We start from the raw sequence: 19,870 nt of genomic DNA, 5'->3' as shown, positions 1-19,870 counted from the left end.
AACTGGGTCCAGCTTCATTAGGCTTCATTCAACTGAGTTATGTCCTGGGGAGGACGACGTCCAAAACCAAAAAGCACACGCCTCCATTTTCCCAGGATAGCCAGACGACCTCCTGACTTCCCTAAATGAGCCTTCTACCATAGAGTTGCTATTTCACTTCAAACTCTTAAAGTCTATGCTGTCTTAAACTTATTTCCGACAAGGTGCTATTGCTTCACTTTTTCAAGAAAGAGAATCTTGCAGCTCAGATAGTCACGGGGAAAATGGATTCTCTAAAAGCAATATTATCATTGGACGTGATATAAAAGAGGCCAACAAGACTGCAATCAAACCACATACCTGGTGACGTTTTAATGCTTCTTCACCAGATCAGGATTTTTTTTTTTTTTCCTGGTTGGAAATCTGTGAAATACGTTATTATTAAGAATTATTTTTTGTTAGGGTTTATCACAAAATAATACAAACATTTCCTGAGTGTTTTCTACCTTAGAGAGCTTGACAAATATTTAAGAGCTTGACAAATACCTCTTGCAAGCCTTATAAGAACCCCAGTGCGGTTGGTCCCGGGTTGTCTTCATTATGCAGATGAGGAAGGAGAAAGAAACAAAGCTAGATCTAAAAATTGGATTCCAAAGTTTTTTTAAAAAACCAAGTTATACTGCTTCTAAATATACAGAACGGTATCTGTGAATTTTTTGATCTCAGGATCTCCTTTGTTTTTGGAGCTTCCTATTGCCTGATAAAACGTTACTAGTTTGAATCTAGAGCTAGTGTTTTTTTTGTTGTTAATTTCGCTGCAAATTGCCAAGAAAGTCAGCTTTTCCATGTGCATTGAAAAAGTCATGAAACTGGATCTCAGCTCAATGTGGTGTTTAGAAATACTGCGGTTGGGAGGTAAAGTAGCACAAAGATATTAGTACATGACTTAGTCCTAGAAGAATCAGGAGAACTCCTCTTCCAAGAGGAGCAGGGACTTCAGGGTTTTAAATGTAGTGGCTGCTCAGAATATACTAAATGGTTTAAGGAATGTAAAGGGACCTTAAATCCCAGGCAGCAAACAAAACAGCGTGGCAAAGAAAGATGACTCTGGGTTATAGTGGGAGACTTGGGATAAAAATCCTCAAGTAAGCTGTTTCAGCGAAATGTACTTAGTGTTAGTCTGTTTGGAAATAATAGTTTCTTGACTAGATATAAGAGTACTTTTAACAACGTGAACTTCTTGTCCTTCCCGATACCTATATCATCGTTCACAAATATATTATTTCATCAGAAAAGAGACCACATGTCAGTGCATCTGGTTATATAGCTGATGAGCTAGCCCAGCCGGGGACATCTGGAGACCAAGAGTCACTGAGACCAGGTGTAAAAGACTAAGCCAGAGGAAGCTGTAGAGTTAGAAAATTCTTTATATCGTAATGCAGAGTCTTCCGTTTCGTTTCACTATACTGTTTAGGCCTCCAATTCACATTCAGCAGAGATAGCTATGGTTGGCATCCGGTTCCTGTTTTTAAAAGAAGTGCACCTAGGGGTACCTAGGTGGCTCACTCAGTTAAACTTCTGACTCTTGGTTTCGGGTCAGGTCATGATGTTAGGGTCATGAGATCAAGCCCCGCGTCGGGCTCTGGGCTTGGTGTGGAGTCTGCTTAAGATTCTCTCTCTGCCTCGGGCGCGTGGGTGGCTCAGTTGGTTAAGCCACTGCCTTCGGCTCAGGTCATGATCCTGGAGTCCCGGGATCGAGTCCTGCATCGGGCTCCCTGCTTGACAGGGAGTCTGCTTCTCCCTCTGACCCTCCCCCCTCTCATGTGCTCTCTCTCTCTCTCTCTCATTCTCTCTGTCTCAAATAAATAAAATCTTAAAAAAAAAAAAAATTCTCTCTCTGCCTCTACACCTCCCCCTGCTCTCTCTCCCTCTCTCTCTCAAATAAATAAATAAATCTTTTTTTAAAAAAAGAAATGCATCTAACATTCCCCCTTAAAATAAGCTTTGTTGAAGATCATTGGTATATATTTATTATCAAGGTGTTTAACGTCATCATGTACTTTCTCTGTGTCCACTGAATTGATCTCATATAGTTTTTCTCCTTTAATTTATTAATGTGGTAAATGATAGTGGGTTGTTTTGTTTGTTTTTAGTGCTAAGAGATGCTTTCCTGGTAACCTGGTCCTGCTGTCTTATCTTTGTTTTATGTTGTCTAACGGATTTGGCTCACTATTTATTTAGAATTATTTTTTTAAATCACGGTACATGAATGAGATTTTTTTTTTTCATTTTTTTATTCTTATGTTAATCCCCATACATTACAACATTAGTTTTAGATGAAGTGTTCCATGATTCATTGTTTGTGCACAACACCCAGTGCTCCATGCAGAATGTGCCCTCCTCAATACCCACCACCAGGCTAACCCATCCTCCCACCCCCCTCCCCTCTAGAACCCTGTTTGTTTTTCAGAGTCCATCGTCTCTCATGGTTCGTCTACCCCTCCGATTTCCCCCGCTTCATTCTTCCCCTCCCGCTACCTTCTTTTTCTTCTTCTTCTTTTTTTTTTCCTTAACATATATTGCATTATTTGTTTCAGAGGTACAGATCTGAGATTCAACAGTCTTGCACAATTCACAGCACTTACCAGAGCACATACCCTCCACAGTGTCTATCACCCAGTCCCCCCATCCCTCCCACCCCAACCCCCACTCCAACAACACTCAGTTTGTTTCCTGCGATTAAGAATTCCTCATATCAGTGAGATCATATGATACATGTCTTTCTCTGTTTGACTTATTTCACTCAACATAATACCCTCCAGTTCCATCCATGTCGTTGCAAATGGCAAGATCTCATTCCTTTTGATGGCTGCATAATAATGAATGAGATTGTTTAGTAATGTTCTTTTCTCATACTCTTCTTGTCTGCTTTTGGTTGTACTTATTTTCATAGAATGAATTGAGCCATGGTATATTTTTTTCTATTCTCTGAAAGAGTTTGTGTAAAATTGAAATGACCTCTTCCTTGCAAGTTTGGTGGCTCTCAGCTTCATCCGGGACTGGCATGTGTTTGGGGTTTTCCGGGGCAACACTGTTGCTCAAGTGTTTTGGGTTATTTTTTTCCCCCACTTTCTATTTAAAAAAATTTTAAACTTGTAGAAAAGTTGAAAGGATTGTGCAGGGTGAGCTTGTATACTCTTTCCCTTTCTCGGTATTTACCCTGTGTTAACATTTTACTACACCCTCGTTTCTCTCTGTTCGCCAGCATGTGTGTGCATGTGCACGTGCGTCTATGTATATTATGGTCAATATTAAATTTCCCCCAAGCTCTGGGGTTACTATTGTTTAAATTCAGCATCCAGTCAAGGACTGCCCATTGCATGTGGTTGTTTTGCCTCACCTGTGTGTTTCTTGTTTTTCATGACATTGACTTGGAATAGGCCAGCTCATGTATTCTGGATTTGTCTGATGGTTCCTGCTTAATGAGATTCTTTTTGCTTATTGAGATATAATTGACGTATGACATTATGTTAGTTTCGGGTGCACAGCCTAACGATTCATTGTATGTATATATTGCAAAGTGATCACCGCAATAAATCTAGTTAACATCTGTCACCACACATAGTTACAAACATTTTTTTCTTGTGATGAGAACTTTAAGATTTACTCTCGTAACAATTTTCAAAGATGCAATACTGGATTTTTAGAGTCACTAGGTTGTACATTATATCCTCCAGACGTATTTTATAACCGGAAGTTTGTACCTTTCGACCACCTTCATGCATTTCTCCTACCTCTTCACCCCCACCTCTGGCAACCACCAGTCTGTTCTGTGAATCTGTGAGTTTAGTTTTGTTTTTGTTTTCTTAGATTCCACATATAACTTAGATGATAAAGTGTTAATCTTTCTCTGTGTGACTTATTTCACCTAACATAATGAACTCAAGGTCCATCCATGTTGTCATAAATGGCAGGATGTTCTTCTTTTTCTGGCTTAATAGTATCCTATTGTGTGTGTATTTATATATTTATATATATACGTTATATTTTCTTTATCCATTCATCCATCGATAGGTACTTAGGTTGTTTCCATGTCTTGGCTATTGTAAATAATGCTACAGTGAACATGGGGGTGCATCTGTGTCTTTGGGAATAGTGATTTCATTTCCTTCAGATTGATTAGATTTAGACTAAACGTTTTTGTAAGGATTCTACCGGTGTTTTTGTTGTAGGAAGATTTGGGGTGGGGGGTTGACAGTTCTGCAAAAATCAAATTCTGAGATGTGTATTCAGACATGTTAATACCAAAGACACTAATTTGACAGTAAAAGGCTAAAAAAGAGAGAGAGAAAGAGAGAAAGAGAAATAAGAAATTAAGAAAATGTTTAATTACTCATTCAATTTCTTTAATATTTATGAGATTATTCAAGTTTCACAGTTTTTCTTGGGTCAACTTTGGTAAGTTACACATATATATTTTGGGGACTTTGACCATTGTTGTCTAAGTTTTTAAATGTGTTAGCAAAAAGTTGTCATGATCCTTTGAATCTCTGCTGTATCTGTAATGAAGCCCCCCCTGTGTCTTTGCTTTATTGCCTTAACAATCTCACAGAGGTTTATGTATTGTATTAGTCAGTACGCACGACCAATTTGGGGTATTGTTGGCCCTCCCTTGTGTCTTTGTTTCCTATTTCGCCGATTTCAGCTTCTATATTTACTCTCTTTCCTTCTATTTTTCTTTGGCTCTCTAGTCTTGTCCTCTTTCCAGGGCTCTTGTCCTCTTTTGTCCTCTTTTCTATGTTGAACCCTGTGCTGGCTGAAGGTCCCGATAGCCACCATAAGCATCCCTCTTCAGTGAAACTCCACCCCTCCATCTGCATCACTACCTACCACACAAGTCTCCTCTGCTTTGACCTCAGCTCACTTCATGTACATTTTCCCAGTTTCCATTTCCAGGGCATGGGAATAAATAATACATATCTAGCAGTGTGGCTATAAGATTTCAAAATAATCCATGCAAAACACAGTGTTTGGCATGAAGTAGGTGCTCAGTAAATGACTGCTGTGCTTTTTAACATTATAATGAACAGAATGACTTGAGACAGGAAGTTCTCCATCCCCCACCCCGAGCCTATCTCTCTTTAGCCCCGGTTCCTTCTTTGGATCTCAGCCAGATGCATATATATCCTGTTGCTCTAGATGGTATTGGCCTGTGAAAGCTTAGTGGTTAGACTGTCACTATCATCTTCAAGAATCTCTGGGTTGTCATGTGGTGTTCATTAGTATACCCACGCACTAAAGCGTGCAGGAACCAATCATCCCTATCCCTTTCTATTGCTTGGATAAATGAATACCTTGATAAATTTGTGCCCCAAACTCCTTCATTAAGTGGAGGAATTGCCAAAACTACTTCAAATACTAAAAATAGGAGCCCATCTCTCAAATTCACTTATGGTGATTTGGCTTTTATCAAGACACATTAACTGACCCACCAGTGGCTTTTTTACTATGTTGGCCTTCATTTATTGTCTTTTTTACTGTGTGACTTTTTTTTTTTTTTTTGAAACTGTGAATTATAGAGGTTCAGTTTGAAATTCACTTTAGCAACCAGTGTTGGATTTGGGCATAAGAAAGGACTTGGAAGAGGCTGGGAGCAACCTGTTTTCATGATCATTTGTGTGTGTGTGTGTGTGTGTGTGTGTGTGTTACTAGGCAACTTGTTTACTTTTAAATCACTCCAAAGGAATGTATACCATGAAATTTCCCCTTGAGGCTTTCTGCCAGTTTGTATTTTTTTATGGCATACTAACATTTATCTTTGACATTTGTCTTTAAAAAATATTTATTTATCAAGGCTCTGACATTTGCAAATGGTTCCTTATTTGCAACTAGGTCTGGCCTCTGTATGTGGGGCACATTTGGTTGGAGATTTTCAGAATTACTAAATAGACTTTGGAGTTCATCACTAGGGAGACAGCTTGGTGGCATGGAAAGAACAGAGGCTTTGGGGTCACTCAAACTTGGGGGAAACCAGCTCCCCTATTTGCCCTTGAGTGATTTATCATAACTCTTGATTTCTCTTTCTTCCTTCCTCTCTCCTTCCCTCCCTGCTTCCCTTCTTTCTTCTTTCCTTCCACATTTCAAGAACATTTCTTGTAGCATCAGTCATACCTCGAAAGGACCAATAGTAGTCCTTATATATTCAGACAAGGAACTTAATTTCTTAACCCCTAAGATGGGATGAATACTTGAAGGGGTGTTCTGAATATCAAATGAGATTACATATTTGAAATTTCTGGCACATAGTAGGTTGTCCAAAATAAAGTTAGTTTTGTCTCCCCTTTCCTTTTCCTCCAAGAGCATTCAAAATAGTATACTTAGCCCAGGAGCAAGGCATGGCCTCCATAATTATTCTTCTGATTTCTCTCTTTTGAAAAAAAAAAAAAAAACACCTCTTTTCATTCCAAAATAAAATACAAATACAGAAAAGCACATAAAACAAATGTCCTGCTTAGTGAATGTTAACATTCTTGTAACCCCTGCCCAAGCCCAAAAAATATAACTTTGTCAGATGTCCCGGAAATTCTTGCATGTTCCTCAACTCAATCACAAAGCCCTCCTTCCTTCCAAAGTTACCACTATTCTTCTTTTATAATTATCACTTCCTGTGTTTCCTTAAATGGCTTTATCATCCAAGTTTGCATCTGTAGATACTAGCTTAGTCCTACCTATTATTATTATTACTATTATTATTATTATTTTGGTAATTTGATATACCTACAGTTTCTGTTAATCTACTGCCCTCCCCAGTTCCTTTTTTTCCCCTTATAGCACATTGTAACCCCTTTAATCTGTACTACTTTATAGTCTGGATTTTGCTGATTGCATTCATGGTGCAGTTCGCTGCATTTCTCTGTCCCCTGTATTGTTTGCAAATTGGCAGCTGAATCCCGAGGCTTCATCAGACTCCGTTTAGATCTCTTTGGCAAGTCTATAGGTTGCGTTATGCTCCTCCATCGAGGGTAATGATGTCTGATTATCTCTTGTTTTGTGATATGAGTTGGCATGGATACTTGCTGCCTAGATCCATTTAATTAATTAAGGGTTAAAAAAGGATAATCTATTTCTATCAACTCATTTTCATTTATTAGCTGGAAAAATTTAATAAAGATGTTTTCTTCAACTCTTTGGTTACCCAGTGCTGTGGTTCTGATGAAAAAGTCAGGAGGCATGCTTGATGTTTCTCTTCATTTTCTAGTTTTCCATATAATGAGTTGACATCCTGTTATCCTCAGAAGTTGGTAAATTTGTTTTTTAATCATTCTGATATCATAAGCTTAAACGTACTTAATGGATCCCAGTGTGTTGCTTTTTTAAAATCTTCATTAAATTTCTAAGTTTCCTATCTTGGCCAGTGAGAATCTCATCAAGAAGACTCCTGGGTCTTCTTGTCATGACCTTAGTAGTCGTTGATCACTTCCTGTTTATGTGTGGTGTAACAAAATATTCCAAACTCATTATTTCCAGTCCCAGACCTAGAATTGGCCATTTTGCCAAGAGGCTCTGGTTTCTTCTATTGAAAGTGTTCTATTGATGAGGCATTTTTTTTTTCTCAAGTGGAACCAAGAACCATAAGCATTTATAGGAAACTGAGTCCCAGTGAGGTTGAATGACTTGCCTCAGATTTTATGGTGATTAATTATAGAGATAGGCATAGGATCTTAGTTTCGTGATTTCCAGTCTAGGGCTCCTTCCTTCATACCACATCCCAGGTACTCATGCTTACAGTCCCCACATACTATATGCAAATTACAGGGAGACTGGTGTGATATGAAGCATGCACTTACCAAGCAGAGGAGAGCCTGGCTCATCCATGGAATTTGGCCTTTGGAGGAGAGGGGGTCAGCTCTACAGAATTATTCCTCATCAGATTGATTCATCAAATCTATTCATTCATCCACTCAACAAATTTGACTTGTCTCCTTATTTATGTGCCAAGCTCTGAGTGATATGATAGTGAGCAAAAACCTATCTCTTTAACAACTACAATTGTACTTTGGCTGTGCCAGAGAAAATTGGCAGGAAAATTGATACTAGGGACAACTTTTATTTTGTTTCCTAAGTAAACTAAGTAAACAAGAATGTTGTAGAATCCACCAAGGCTCAATATCTTTCTTTATAAAACAGGGCTATTAATAGAACCTGACTTGGTTGTTGGAGAAATAAAGTGAGATGATGCTTATAAAGTGAATTGCCTAGTTCCATAAAGCACATTTTATGTTAGTTATCTTTATTATTGTTGGGATTTCAAAGGAGGGCTTCCCACCATTTTCCATTGCAGACCTCCCTTCATGCAGGACAGAAGGGACAGAAGCTCTGACAGAGTTCAGAGTTGCCCCTGGGGGAAGACAACACATCCTGCCAGGAGGATCTGTTATTGGCACCAGCTTCCTCCCTTAGTAACTTCCCAGAGACACAGCCGAATCTCAAAATCTCTGCTCTAGGAAATCCTGGCAGAGACTGGAGCTCCAGTGCCTTCCCTCTGCCAAGGTTCTTCGCTTTTTTTGTGCATGTGCCATGGACTTCTTGGAAGTCTGGTGAACCCTGTAGACCCCTTCTCAAGGGATGTTTTTAAAGGCATAAAATAGAATACACAGGGTTTCAAAGACAATTACTGATATTGAAAAATACTTATCAAATATATTTAAAAATAAATTTGTGATACAGTAATATGTGCTTCTGTAATCATGCTTGAAATGATAGGATCTAGCATCAGATCTAAGATACTGAAATGTCTAAGTGATGAGTGTAAATGAGACACTGAGACATCTGCCACAAATGTAACATGGCATGAAAATACCTGTGGTTTCTATTGGTGACAAAGTCATAGCTACAGCTACTAATAGGAAATGTTAAATTTTAGCTAATGGTTGGAGAAAATAAAAAGATGTGATTTGTGCCCATTTACATTCACAGATCTACTGAATTCTACCCATGGAGCTCAGGCTAGTAACTTTGCTATTATACTGTAGAGCTTTACTTTCTATGAATCTTCGAGAAATTCTACTCTTCTTTGTAATCCTCCCCTCCCAGAACTGTGTCCCCCCCACCGCTCTCCAGAGGGAGAGCGTTCCTACGAAACCTTTCGCAAGCCAAAATGACTTAAAACAAAGAAGCGATTACCATTAATTTCATTGGGGAACATTTTTGAGCATTCCCAGACTCCCCAAAATAACCACTTTTAGGCTCTTCTGATGCTGTGGGACACATCTTGCTAACAGATGCCCAAAATAAATCGAGATAAAGCACAGATGTTCACAGAGTTCAAAGCTATGGAGGCTGGATGCTGAGATGCCCAGTGCAGTTCTCAGGGAAGGAGCTGGGCGGGGCCAGTCTTGCCGCGGGGGTGTGCACCGCCTCTGTAACAGCCCGCTGCAAAACAGACACAGACCGCCGTTTTCTCTTCGTGCCTCCTTTCATCCAAGTGACAGTCCTCTTTGGATTTCTTGCCGTTAGCAAAAACAGGTACTAATGTAAGTGTTTTGTAAGAGCGAGTGGCTTAACAGCAACTTCTAACAAGTGGAGAATACCTGTGTCCGACTCGCTGTCACGGAACAAGGGAGCATAATGTGAAGGTCAAGTCTTGAGCGCTAGTTACCTGACATCCAGGAAACAGTTTATGTAAAAATTCCAATGGTTCGGTAATTATATCTTGAGCGTCCTATGTTGTAGGCCCTGGGATAGACTCTGACAAGAGAGATTTTAGGGTTCTTCCTCACATAAGACTTTTCTTCCCAGGCAGGGAAAAGACACATATTTGCAGGGACACTACTCAACTGTGGTTCTTAGTTAGGAACCAAAGAGAATGGTCTGCACATCTAGAACATGCCCTTTGGGGTGCATTATCTAAGAATGGCCAGTACCACTTAAATGATAGACAAGCCCCCAATGAAGGCAACCAATTTAGCAAATTGAGAGGTTTTATAAAGTCATTCTTAATTGGCTCTCACCATTGTGAAGTGTAAAGACAACAGAGCATAGGATTAAGAGCAGGATTAATTGTCTGTCTCCAGTCAGACAATTCATTTCAAATACTAGCTTTGCTATTACCGAAATGTCTGATCTTGGGAAATCATTTAATCCATCCAACCCTTAGCTTTCCTGTCTGTGAAATGGGGCTTATAATCATAGTAATATCCACCTCATAGGGTTTTTCTGTCAGTTAAATACAAATATTATATAAAACTGTTAGCGCATAGCCAGGCTCATACTAAGTATTTGATTTCTGAGTTTTTGTGTATTTGGGGGTTGGCCAAAAGAAATGCCCCCTGCTAATCTCTGAGTAAAGGAGATGCCGGTTTGTGCGTATGCCTACAGCTGTTGGTTTTTCTAGTAGCAGCCCGAGGGTTAATACTGCGAGAGGGTGTGGGTGGCTCCTGTTTAGATAAAACCACATCCCAAAGCTCCCTTTTAACCATTGTTAGGGTTTTTCACCACCTCTTTGAAGTTTCAAGATTGACAGATGTTATTCAGTAATTCCCGCCCCACCAAATTTTTACATGTAGGTTTTCAAAAAGAAATCACAGGAAATTTGAGGGGAAAGTAAAGCTTTGGTTTCTGATATTGAACGGGGGGGATTTCTAGAATCTTCTTCACACATAAATTTTGGGGGATTTCTGTGTCTGTGTTTCCCTCAGCCTGAAGAAGAATAGAAGTTAGCGAGGAAGACCCTTTTCATCTATGGCCAGGAATTACAAAATAAAATTATCAGCAATAAGTGAACAGTTCATTTGAACGTTTTGCACTCTTTAACCCATTGAAGACACAGCCAAGTAATTATGCAATTAAATTTTTTTTTTTTTATCTTCTAGTTGTGTTGTTGCCCCCTATGTGAAAGAGAAAATTCACAATTGGACCAAAGTGAAGTCTCCCCACACTCTGCTAATGCCTTAGAGGTTGTTAAAACAAATAACATCTATACAAGAGGGGCCAACAAACTTTGTCTATGAAGGACCAGGTAGTAAATATTTTAGGCTTTCTGGGCCAGATATCATCTCTGCTGCATGAACTTCTTAGTTTCTTTCTTTTTTTAAACAACTCTTTAAAACACAAACAAACATTTGTAGCGTGTGGGGCTGTACAAAATAGTCCCTGGGGCCATGGTTTGCCAACCCTGCTGTGGAACAGAAAAACATGTGAGGGCTCTTTTTCCGGGTAAGTCATCATCCATTCAGCTTCTGTGACCAACATTTGCTGAGTACTGTAGGTACCCCATCCTAGGCCAGGCGCTGGGTATAGCGTGGTGATCAGTATGTGTAGATTTACCCTGTACAGCTCACTTTCTCTTGGGGGAAATAAGCAACATGGGAATCAAACTGATTTATGATTATAAGGCATCTTGTGTGGTTACAGACAAGTGGGTGCTTGAAGCAGACACATTCATGAGATACTCCAGATGATAGAGGCGGGGTTACTGGGAAGGAACGTTGTTTCCTGCTGTGACACCTCCTTCATCTGCCCCCTTAACCTTGCTCTCCAGGCTCGTACTTTGCTGAACGATGGGGACAGTCCATACTTGTCCACACGAACTCTTTTTACTTTTGGAGTTCCAGTCTCCTCTGTCATTGCCTTATCCCATTGTCACCACTCTCACCACCTGTCCTTTGTCCCATTCATGCCTCCCAATGTGAGCAAGAATTTGGGTTTTCAAGAGTCCGTTACCATACTGTTTCCCCTTTCCTATTCTTTTTAATGCACTAGTAGATCTTTCCCCAAAATAGTGACTGTTTTTCCTCTTGGTTGCTGAAATTCAGATATTTTGGGGTTACTTTTCCAGTTTTTTAGTGCCATCAAATAGACTTAAGAGCTAAGGTTTCCATCTAGAAGTATAGGCAGTAGAAGTTGGCATTGCCTCTTAGAACTGACCTTAGGACCAGGTAGTACGTCATGTTAAACCTCAAAATAAAAACCCAAACACCCCAAACTGGCACAGCGAGAGCGTCATCTCTCACTGTGCTTTGTTAAGGGATGATATCAAATATGATCTAGGTAATGGGTTCTCTTCAAGAGGTAATGGTTCTCTCCCTTGCACCTGGACTATATTCTTACTGCTGTAAGCTCATCAAACACCTACAGTAGGTGAAAACTGCCAATTGAACAATTATAGATACTTTCTCTGACATGATGTCCACGTCCATGTCAGCCATCTAACCCTTTTCCTTTCTGTTCCCTTATGTGGACTTGGCAGTTTGGGAAAATTGCTCTTCCTCAAATAGATCATATATTTGTAGTTTTTAATGTAACATTCCTTCTAGCCGTCGTTGACCTTTTCCCATCTTCCACTGACCAACTAAAAGATAGTCCTTGTCACTGTGGTTCCCTGTTTCTCCAAGCTTTTCTACATTCCACCACTGCGTGTAGACTGCAGCACACATTCAGCGCCTGTCCCAGATTGCCATATGTTACTATGCATCTGTGTACGTGTCCTAATCCTCTCCTTGGGTTATAATCTCTTTGAGGGCAGAGCCATCCATACCCATAGTAGGCACCCAGCAGTGCTATGTTTAATGAGCAAATCTAGCACCTGATCATGAGGACTTCTTGTTAATAAGTAACTTTGAGGGAAAATGAATGACATATAAAAGCAATAATAGCATTCTGGCATTCTTGCCCAGTGGAGACAGGCTAGCACAAAGCTCTTACTGAACCATAACTGCCTTTCACTATCCCCTGCCGCTGACTGTTTCCATCCATGTTTTTCTTCCCAGAAGGAAAACTATTTAACCAGAGCCAGCCAAGGCCAGCACATGAAGCAAAGTTTGACATACACTACATTATGTGTGGTCAGATAGTTGGTGCTAAGGACTCTCCTCCGTCACCCCACAGGGCCTGCTTCAGTGGTCCAAATTAGAAAGCTGGCTGTATTTCCTTCTTTTTACTCCTCTCACCTTTGTAGCAATATTTTCACTGTTGCTAGTAAGATTTCCTGTTCTATGAAACTGCACACCACATGCACATTGAAAAGAAGAATATTGGGTGGATATAAGGTGACTGACTTCCAAAGACCCTTTTGCACAGACTCCTCTCCCCATCACCTATGTTTAAGGGTGGCCTGGAGGTTGGTCAGAGCAGGACAAGCTGGAGTTTAGGAAAGAATAAAGACAATGGTAGAACTGTGAGAGTGTCTTCATTTTTACCCAATACCATCTACGTAAGCTTTTGGAGGCAGGAGCTACCATTCTTTCTTTATTCCCAGAGCCTCCTGTAATGCCTTGGGCTTAGTTAACACTCCGTGAATGCTTTGTCCATTTATCCAACACTTACTGAGGACCTGATGTGTGCTCAGCACTGTTTCTGGTGGTGAAGAAGAAAGATATGGCCCCTGCCAGCGTGGAGTTGTCAATCCGATGAGGGTGGGGAAAGTAGGGAAAGGCAGATGTGAAACCCATAACTGGAGTCATAGTGATTTAATTCTAATTGTGCCAAGTTGTCACATAGGAAAAATGTAGAGTGTGATGAGAAAATATAAAATAAAACACTTCCCCACATTTTCCTAGATCTCCTTTAGAGAGTGACATTGAAGCGGAAGTTTGAGGGAAGAATAGGAGACCTTGAATAGGTGGCCAGGGGCAAGGAAGTCTGGACAGGTGCATCCATCCCTGGAATAAAAAGTCACAATTTATTATCCACAAAAACTATACAGATGTTAAAACTTCTAGATGCCTGAGGTGTAGACCCACTCTCTGACTGTGCATACCTACCGAACCCAACTTCTTTTCTCCCTCCTTTTGTTTCCACATCAGAATATGCCACCAACAACCCTGACCTATTGTTAGTCATATTCCAAGTGACAGGCGTCAGCCTCCTGCCACCCCTGGGAATTGCCATAGCCGTCATCATCACCTTCTACTGCTACCGCGTTCACCGGCAACAGAAGCTGAGCCCGTCCTGGGAGACCAGCAAGCCACGGAAGCTCATGGAGTTCAGCGAGCACCTGGCGATCATTCTGGAAGACGACCGCTCCGACATCAGCTCTACTTGTGCCAACAACATCAACCACAACACAGAGCTGCTGCCCATTGAGCTGGACACCCTGGTGGGGAAAGGTCGCTTCGCCGAGGTCTACAAGGCCAAGTTGAAGCAGAACACTTCAGAGCAGTTCGAAACTGTGGCGGTCAAGATCTTCCCTTACGAGGAGTACGCCTCCTGGAAGACGGAGAAGGACATCTTCTCAGACATCAACCTGAAGCATGAGAACATCCTGCAGTTCCTGACGGCCGAGGAGCGGAAGACAGAGCTGGGGAAGCAGTATTGGCTGATCACTGCCTTCCACGCCAAGGGCAACCTACAGGAATACCTCACGCGGCACGTCATCAGCTGGGAGGACCTGCGCAAGCTGGGCAGCTCCCTCGCCCGGGGCATTGCTCACCTGCACAGCGACCACACCCTGTGCGGGAGGCCCAAGATGCCCATCGTGCACAGGGACCTCAAGAGTTCCAATATCCTCGTGAAGAATGACCTGACCTGCTGCCTGTGTGACTTTGGGCTTTCCCTGCGCCTCGACCCAACTCTGTCTGTGGATGACCTGGCCAACAGTGGGCAAGTAAGTTAGACCTGGGTCCTTTTACTCGTAGGGGGCCCAAGCCACCTCTCCATCCATCTCTCATGTCTTTTGTCTCAAACAGCCCTACGCTCTAGACACCTGTCTAGGGAATCTAGCCGAAGTCAGGAGTTGCCCCTGGGCATGCCCCACTCTCTCCTGCCAGCGTGCTTTTCTAATGAACAACATTTCTCCTCCGGTTTCTGCCAAGCCCATCTAATCCAGGATAGACGTTCTTCTCCTTCAGTTGGTCTTCATTTATCTCCCATTTGTAAATTACTTTTCATTGCTTCCAACACCACCCATGCATTATCTCTTTTTCCTCTCTTATGCTTCTACTCAGCCCTTCCTACTCTGAACTATTGGTGGCTACCTTGTTTTCTTTTTACCTTTCTAGAAGGCAGTCTCCTTGTAGCCCAAATCCACTTCCATTTTTGCTCACATCTAACACAATGCCTTGAACAGCGAAAGTGACCAATAAATATTTGAGTGAGATGACAGACTGAGTGGATATACAATTCTCCAGTTCCTTTGAAGCATCTCACAGATGAAAATAGAAACCTTTTTGGGTAAGGAGATATTGGAAGGTCACTAGAAATTACCAAGCCATCCTTTATGAATAATGGCGCCCCATGTTCTCACACAGTGGAAGCTTGATATGGATTACAGTAGAGTCTGCAAAGAACCATTGTTTCCTCTAAGCAGGTGGCGGTATGTGCTTCTGAAGCATTTGGTTACTGCTTGGTCTGACCTCTTGGGTCTCTGGCTGCACAGCCAATGTTCAGATAAACATATCGAGTGAAACATGGACAGATTAATATGACAGGGTCATGAGTCATGCAGTGACCTAGTAAGAAGAAAAATTTCTTCTGATACATACCATTAAGAAACATTCCTTGGGACAATAATATCAACTCACCTGACCTTCCTTAGCTTCTTGAAAATGTAGGACTTCATTGTTATTTAGTGAAGCTATGCTGGCTACAAAATCAAACATTTAAGTGATCCCTTCCCTAGAAATAGCTTTCTTCTTTTTTCCTCTGTATACCAGTGTTTTCACGTTATCAGTCCTACATGGCTAAATTATAAAATGATCTAGATTTGGTCCTTTACTGTAGAAATACTTTCATGCAGTTTAGTTTACTAGAGATTTTATGAAATTATACTACATTCTTGGCACACTAGAACAGTACCATGGAGTAAAGAAAGAAGATTGAGACAGTCCTTAAGTGACCGAAACTAATGGCAGTGATTCTTATTTTCCCCATAAATCTTGGTGTTTCGGGAATGAGAAAATAGTTAATTTGCAAAAGCAAAAATAAAGATCTAAAGTATCACAGATGTTATCTCCCCGGTTATCGGTGAGGATGTTATTGTAGAATACGATGACATATATCATGAAGCTAGATAAAGCAGCTCTGGGGTTTGGCATTTCCTTATTTTGGTATGCTTTGTTTATATTTTTTCAAGTGTTTTCAGGGAGAGAAAACTTATTTTTAGATAATTTCATAAGCTGTACCTTTCTTTGCCAGTCTCATGATTTAAAAGAGCACTGTGCTTTTCAAAGATCATCTGCATGTGTCGAGGACAAACATCAGTTATATTTTTAAAATAAAGATGCTAGCCGGGAATTACATGATGGGCCTCAAAGTCTATTATTGCTTTAGGTGGGAACTGCAAGATACATGGCTCCAGAAGTCTTAGAGTCCAGGATGAATTTGGAGAATGTTGAATCCTTCAAGCAGACGGATGTCTACTCCATGGCTCTGGTACTCTGGGAAATGACATCTCGCTGTAATGCGGTGGGAGGTACGTATGGACCACCATCATGGTGCAGGGGTTGACGCATCTTCAAAATGATGTCATGTTGTTTGCTTCAAGCATAATTCCAGGGCTACAACAGAGTTAACCCCACAGTGAGAGCTATCTGAGATCTGTTAGTACACAGCCATTCCAGAATGATTGGGAATTGTGCTAAAAAAAAAGCTTAGCTTTTTAAGCTGAAAGCCATGTTCAGAGCATAAAGCTTTTTATCCCCCTTTTTGAAGTATGTTTACTTTTCTCTTGACACATCTCGCCACAGATATTTAAATATCTGGGAAGACTTGAACACTGATACAATTTATAGGAATGAGTTCTGTTTATCAAATGGAAAATATTATTCAGGAAAATATCTGATTTTTGTTTGGCTTTCTATTTTAAGGTTTTTAAACCTTAAGAATTATAAGGTCCAGGTAGTGGATTTGGCTAAAAATTTATTTCTATGGAGATGATTTTCCTTTGTTGGGCAAAACAAGCAGAACGATTTGATATATTTGTTAAACTTTATAAAAATCTAGTAGAGAGGTTATTAAGGAATGCCACGGTAGTCTTCAGGGACATAGGAGGGATGCCATTGTTTTAGACAGCATTGGCCCCTGATTTCTGTGGACATGAGAATGGCTCAGGTCTACATTTTTAGCCTTTTCTCATTCTTCTCAGTAGTTTCCATGATGGTCTTCGCTCTCACCTTAGAAATTTATGCATCTCAGCTTGGTCCTGGCTGGCTGCTAAGTCCAGCCAAGCCAACTCCAGTTTTATTTTTAACTCTTTGTTTTGTAGTATTTTTAGACTTACAGAACAGTTGCACAAATAGTATAGGGAGTTCCCATGTAGTCTTCACCCAGCTTCCCCTACCATTAACACCTTACCTAAGCCACACGGCACAGCTATTGAAGACAGGTCGTTCACATTGGCACGATACTCTTAATTAGTCCATACAGGTTATTCATGTTTCCGAGTTCCCAGGAATGTCCTTTTTGGAGCAAATGGAGCAAAATCCAGCTCAGGATCCTGTATTCCAGTTAACGTCCGTGCCTCCTTAGTCTCCTTCAACTTGTGACAGTTCCTCAGTCTGTCTGTCTTTCATGACCTTGACACTCAGGAAGAAGTTGGACTAATTATTTCATAGACAGTCTCTCACTTTGGGTTTCTCTGATGTTTTCTCATGGTTAGATTGGGATCGTGCATTTGGGGCAAAAAGTACACAGCAATGATGCTCTGCCCTCCTTGGCAGCTCATGGAAGGGGCACAAGATGTGGGGGTGTCTGTTCAGTTTGGTCCCTGGGTTGGGGTGGTATCTGTCAGGTTTCTCCCCTGTAAAGATACTACGTTTTCCATTTGTGGCTAATACATATCTTATAAGAAGATACCTTGACCTGTTCCTAAAGATACTAAACACCTGTTTCGTTAGGATACTAGACGTGCTTCTTATCATAACTTTACCTGCTGATTTTAGGATCCATCAGTCATCCTTGTTGGCAACAATTATTATTGTAATGTTTGCCTATCAGTGATTTTCTGTTGTTTTATCCTTTCTGCATGTATTAGTAGGTCCTCTGCCATAAAGGAGATCTGTCCTTTCTCTCAGCACTCCTGGTATTTATTCTTTTCATTATGCATTTATGTCAGTATAGGGCTGTGAATATTTATTTTATTCTATGGGCATCCAATACCACCAATATTTATTTTGTTGTTCAGATCACCACAGCTTTGGTCACTGGACCACACTACCCATGGGTAAAACATGGTGGATCTGGTTGGCACACACTGGCTCTGAATCTTCATCCTGTTTAGAACTTCCTTAGCTGACTCTCCAGGATGGGTCCAGGTCACCCCTTTCCACTGGAAACCTTACTGCCCCATCACCTATTTGCCTGGCTTCCTGCATGGAGATGGCCCTTCCTTTCTGGCTGTCTTGCCCGAGTTTCTTCCCCGACAGCACATCCAAAACTAACTTGGTTTTTCCTTGCACAGTGAAATTTGTTTAACCAAGTTTGAGCCACTGAGAATAATTTTCTGCTTGAAAGCTTTGACAGTTCCAAAATGAATCCTTAAACCGGTATGAGTTGTATAAGAGACGATGCTGTTGTCACTGTCAGAATAAATTTACCTAGATTTCAGTATCTTTTCTATCCTTTCAAACCCGTTATTCTATAAACATGAGCTGGAGATTGTTTCTCTGCTTTCCCTCTGTCGGTGCAGCCAGCTTATTAAGTCCCTATGTGAGCTCCCTGCTTTCATTGTTATCGATGACTGAAACCCTTTCCTGTTGATATTTGCTGAGTGTGGAAGAAGTTGGGCTAATGGGAAGAATTGAGTTCACCAACTTTTACAAGGTCTAAAAACGGATACAGTATAAACAAGTTTTCCCAAGGAAGGAACAGGATCTCATTTGCTCAGCTAGTCTCAAAAAAACTTTTCATAACCTCTAGGATAAGAACAGACGGCTTTTGGGGAACCGGAAAGAGGCCATCCCAGTTCTCGTTTTGTTTGATCTTAAGCCCACAGTCCTGTTTCTCCCATCTCCGCTCAGGCTGCAGAAACCCAAGCTATTTATCTGTGCTCATTTTGATCCAACTAAAAGCCCTTCAGTTGTTTTAGTGTGTGAACTCATGTATTAAGCCCTGTCGTTAACCTTCTTTTGAAAGCATTGTTTTTTGGTTTAGAGTTTTTTGGGTTTTTGTTTTGTTTTGTTTTGTTTTTTGAGGGGGATGTATCTTAAAAACATCAAAGACAGATTCTTAGCCTCGTCTTAATTTCAGAGACTTTTCTTCTGTATTTCAGGAATCCCATGGAAACAACATAAATCCTGGAGATAAATGCATTCCCTTCCGGCTATTGTAGATACACAGGTAGAAGGACAGGTTTTGCCCTCAGGAAGTTTATAGCCTTCTTTTTCTTTACTTTTTAAAAATGTGCACATGCAGACACATTTCTTACCTTAAAAATAAAATGGGTAATAATTCCCTCCAGCTGCTGTTAGGCTTTAATTTTGAAGGTCTAAGAAAGAGGACAGGTTATAAAAAAGCTTTCCTTAAGCTTAAACCTTCTTTTCTGTAACCTGAAATACAATGTAGGTAATTACTATTTTTCACTGACAGTCTCGTTTCAAAAAAGGAAATGTGGAATATGAAGCTTAACTTAGTCTGATGACTTATAGATTGAGATTTTATTTTGCAGCATAGGTCAACTAATATGCCATCTGGTTTTATTCTGAGTAGCAAAACATCTAACTGAATGCAGTAGGATACTAAGCGTCAGGGGACAGTCTTGCAGGGAATGAGAAACCCCAGCTTTCCTGCCTTTAAGTGACTCCATTCTGCTCTTGTGGTTGAGCCCAGACTCTTCACATGGACACTAAACCTGACCCTCGTTCGCCTTTCTAGGCTCATCTTCCGAAGCACAGTTTTTCCACACTGCAGGTCTTCTATGAATGTCTGTCGGGTCTCAACGCTAGGCTTTGTCTCATGC

The 19,870-nt window shown here is 40.8% G+C and overlaps 1 protein-coding gene across 1 annotated transcript in view; it reads left to right on the top strand.

Annotated features, from left to right (window-relative positions):
• The window catches only part of TGFBR2 (transforming growth factor beta receptor 2), an 89,739-nt gene that overhangs the window by 54,562 nt on the left and 15,307 nt on the right, over nt 1-19,870 (top strand). The window contains exons 4-5 of the mRNA XM_034993315.1: nt 13,782-14,581; nt 16,246-16,387. Of these exons, the coding sequence (XP_034849206.1) occupies nt 13,782-14,581; nt 16,246-16,387 (942 nt within the window). The remainder of the gene's footprint in view (nt 1-13,781; nt 14,582-16,245; nt 16,388-19,870) is intronic.

This window comes from Mirounga leonina, unplaced genomic scaffold (assembly GCF_011800145.1).
Source record: "Mirounga leonina isolate KUSES-001 unplaced genomic scaffold, KU_Mleo_1.0 Mir_115, whole genome shotgun sequence".
Lineage (NCBI taxonomy): Eukaryota > Metazoa > Chordata > Mammalia > Carnivora > Phocidae > Mirounga > Mirounga leonina.
This window is presented reverse-complemented; position numbering and strand designations above follow the sequence as displayed.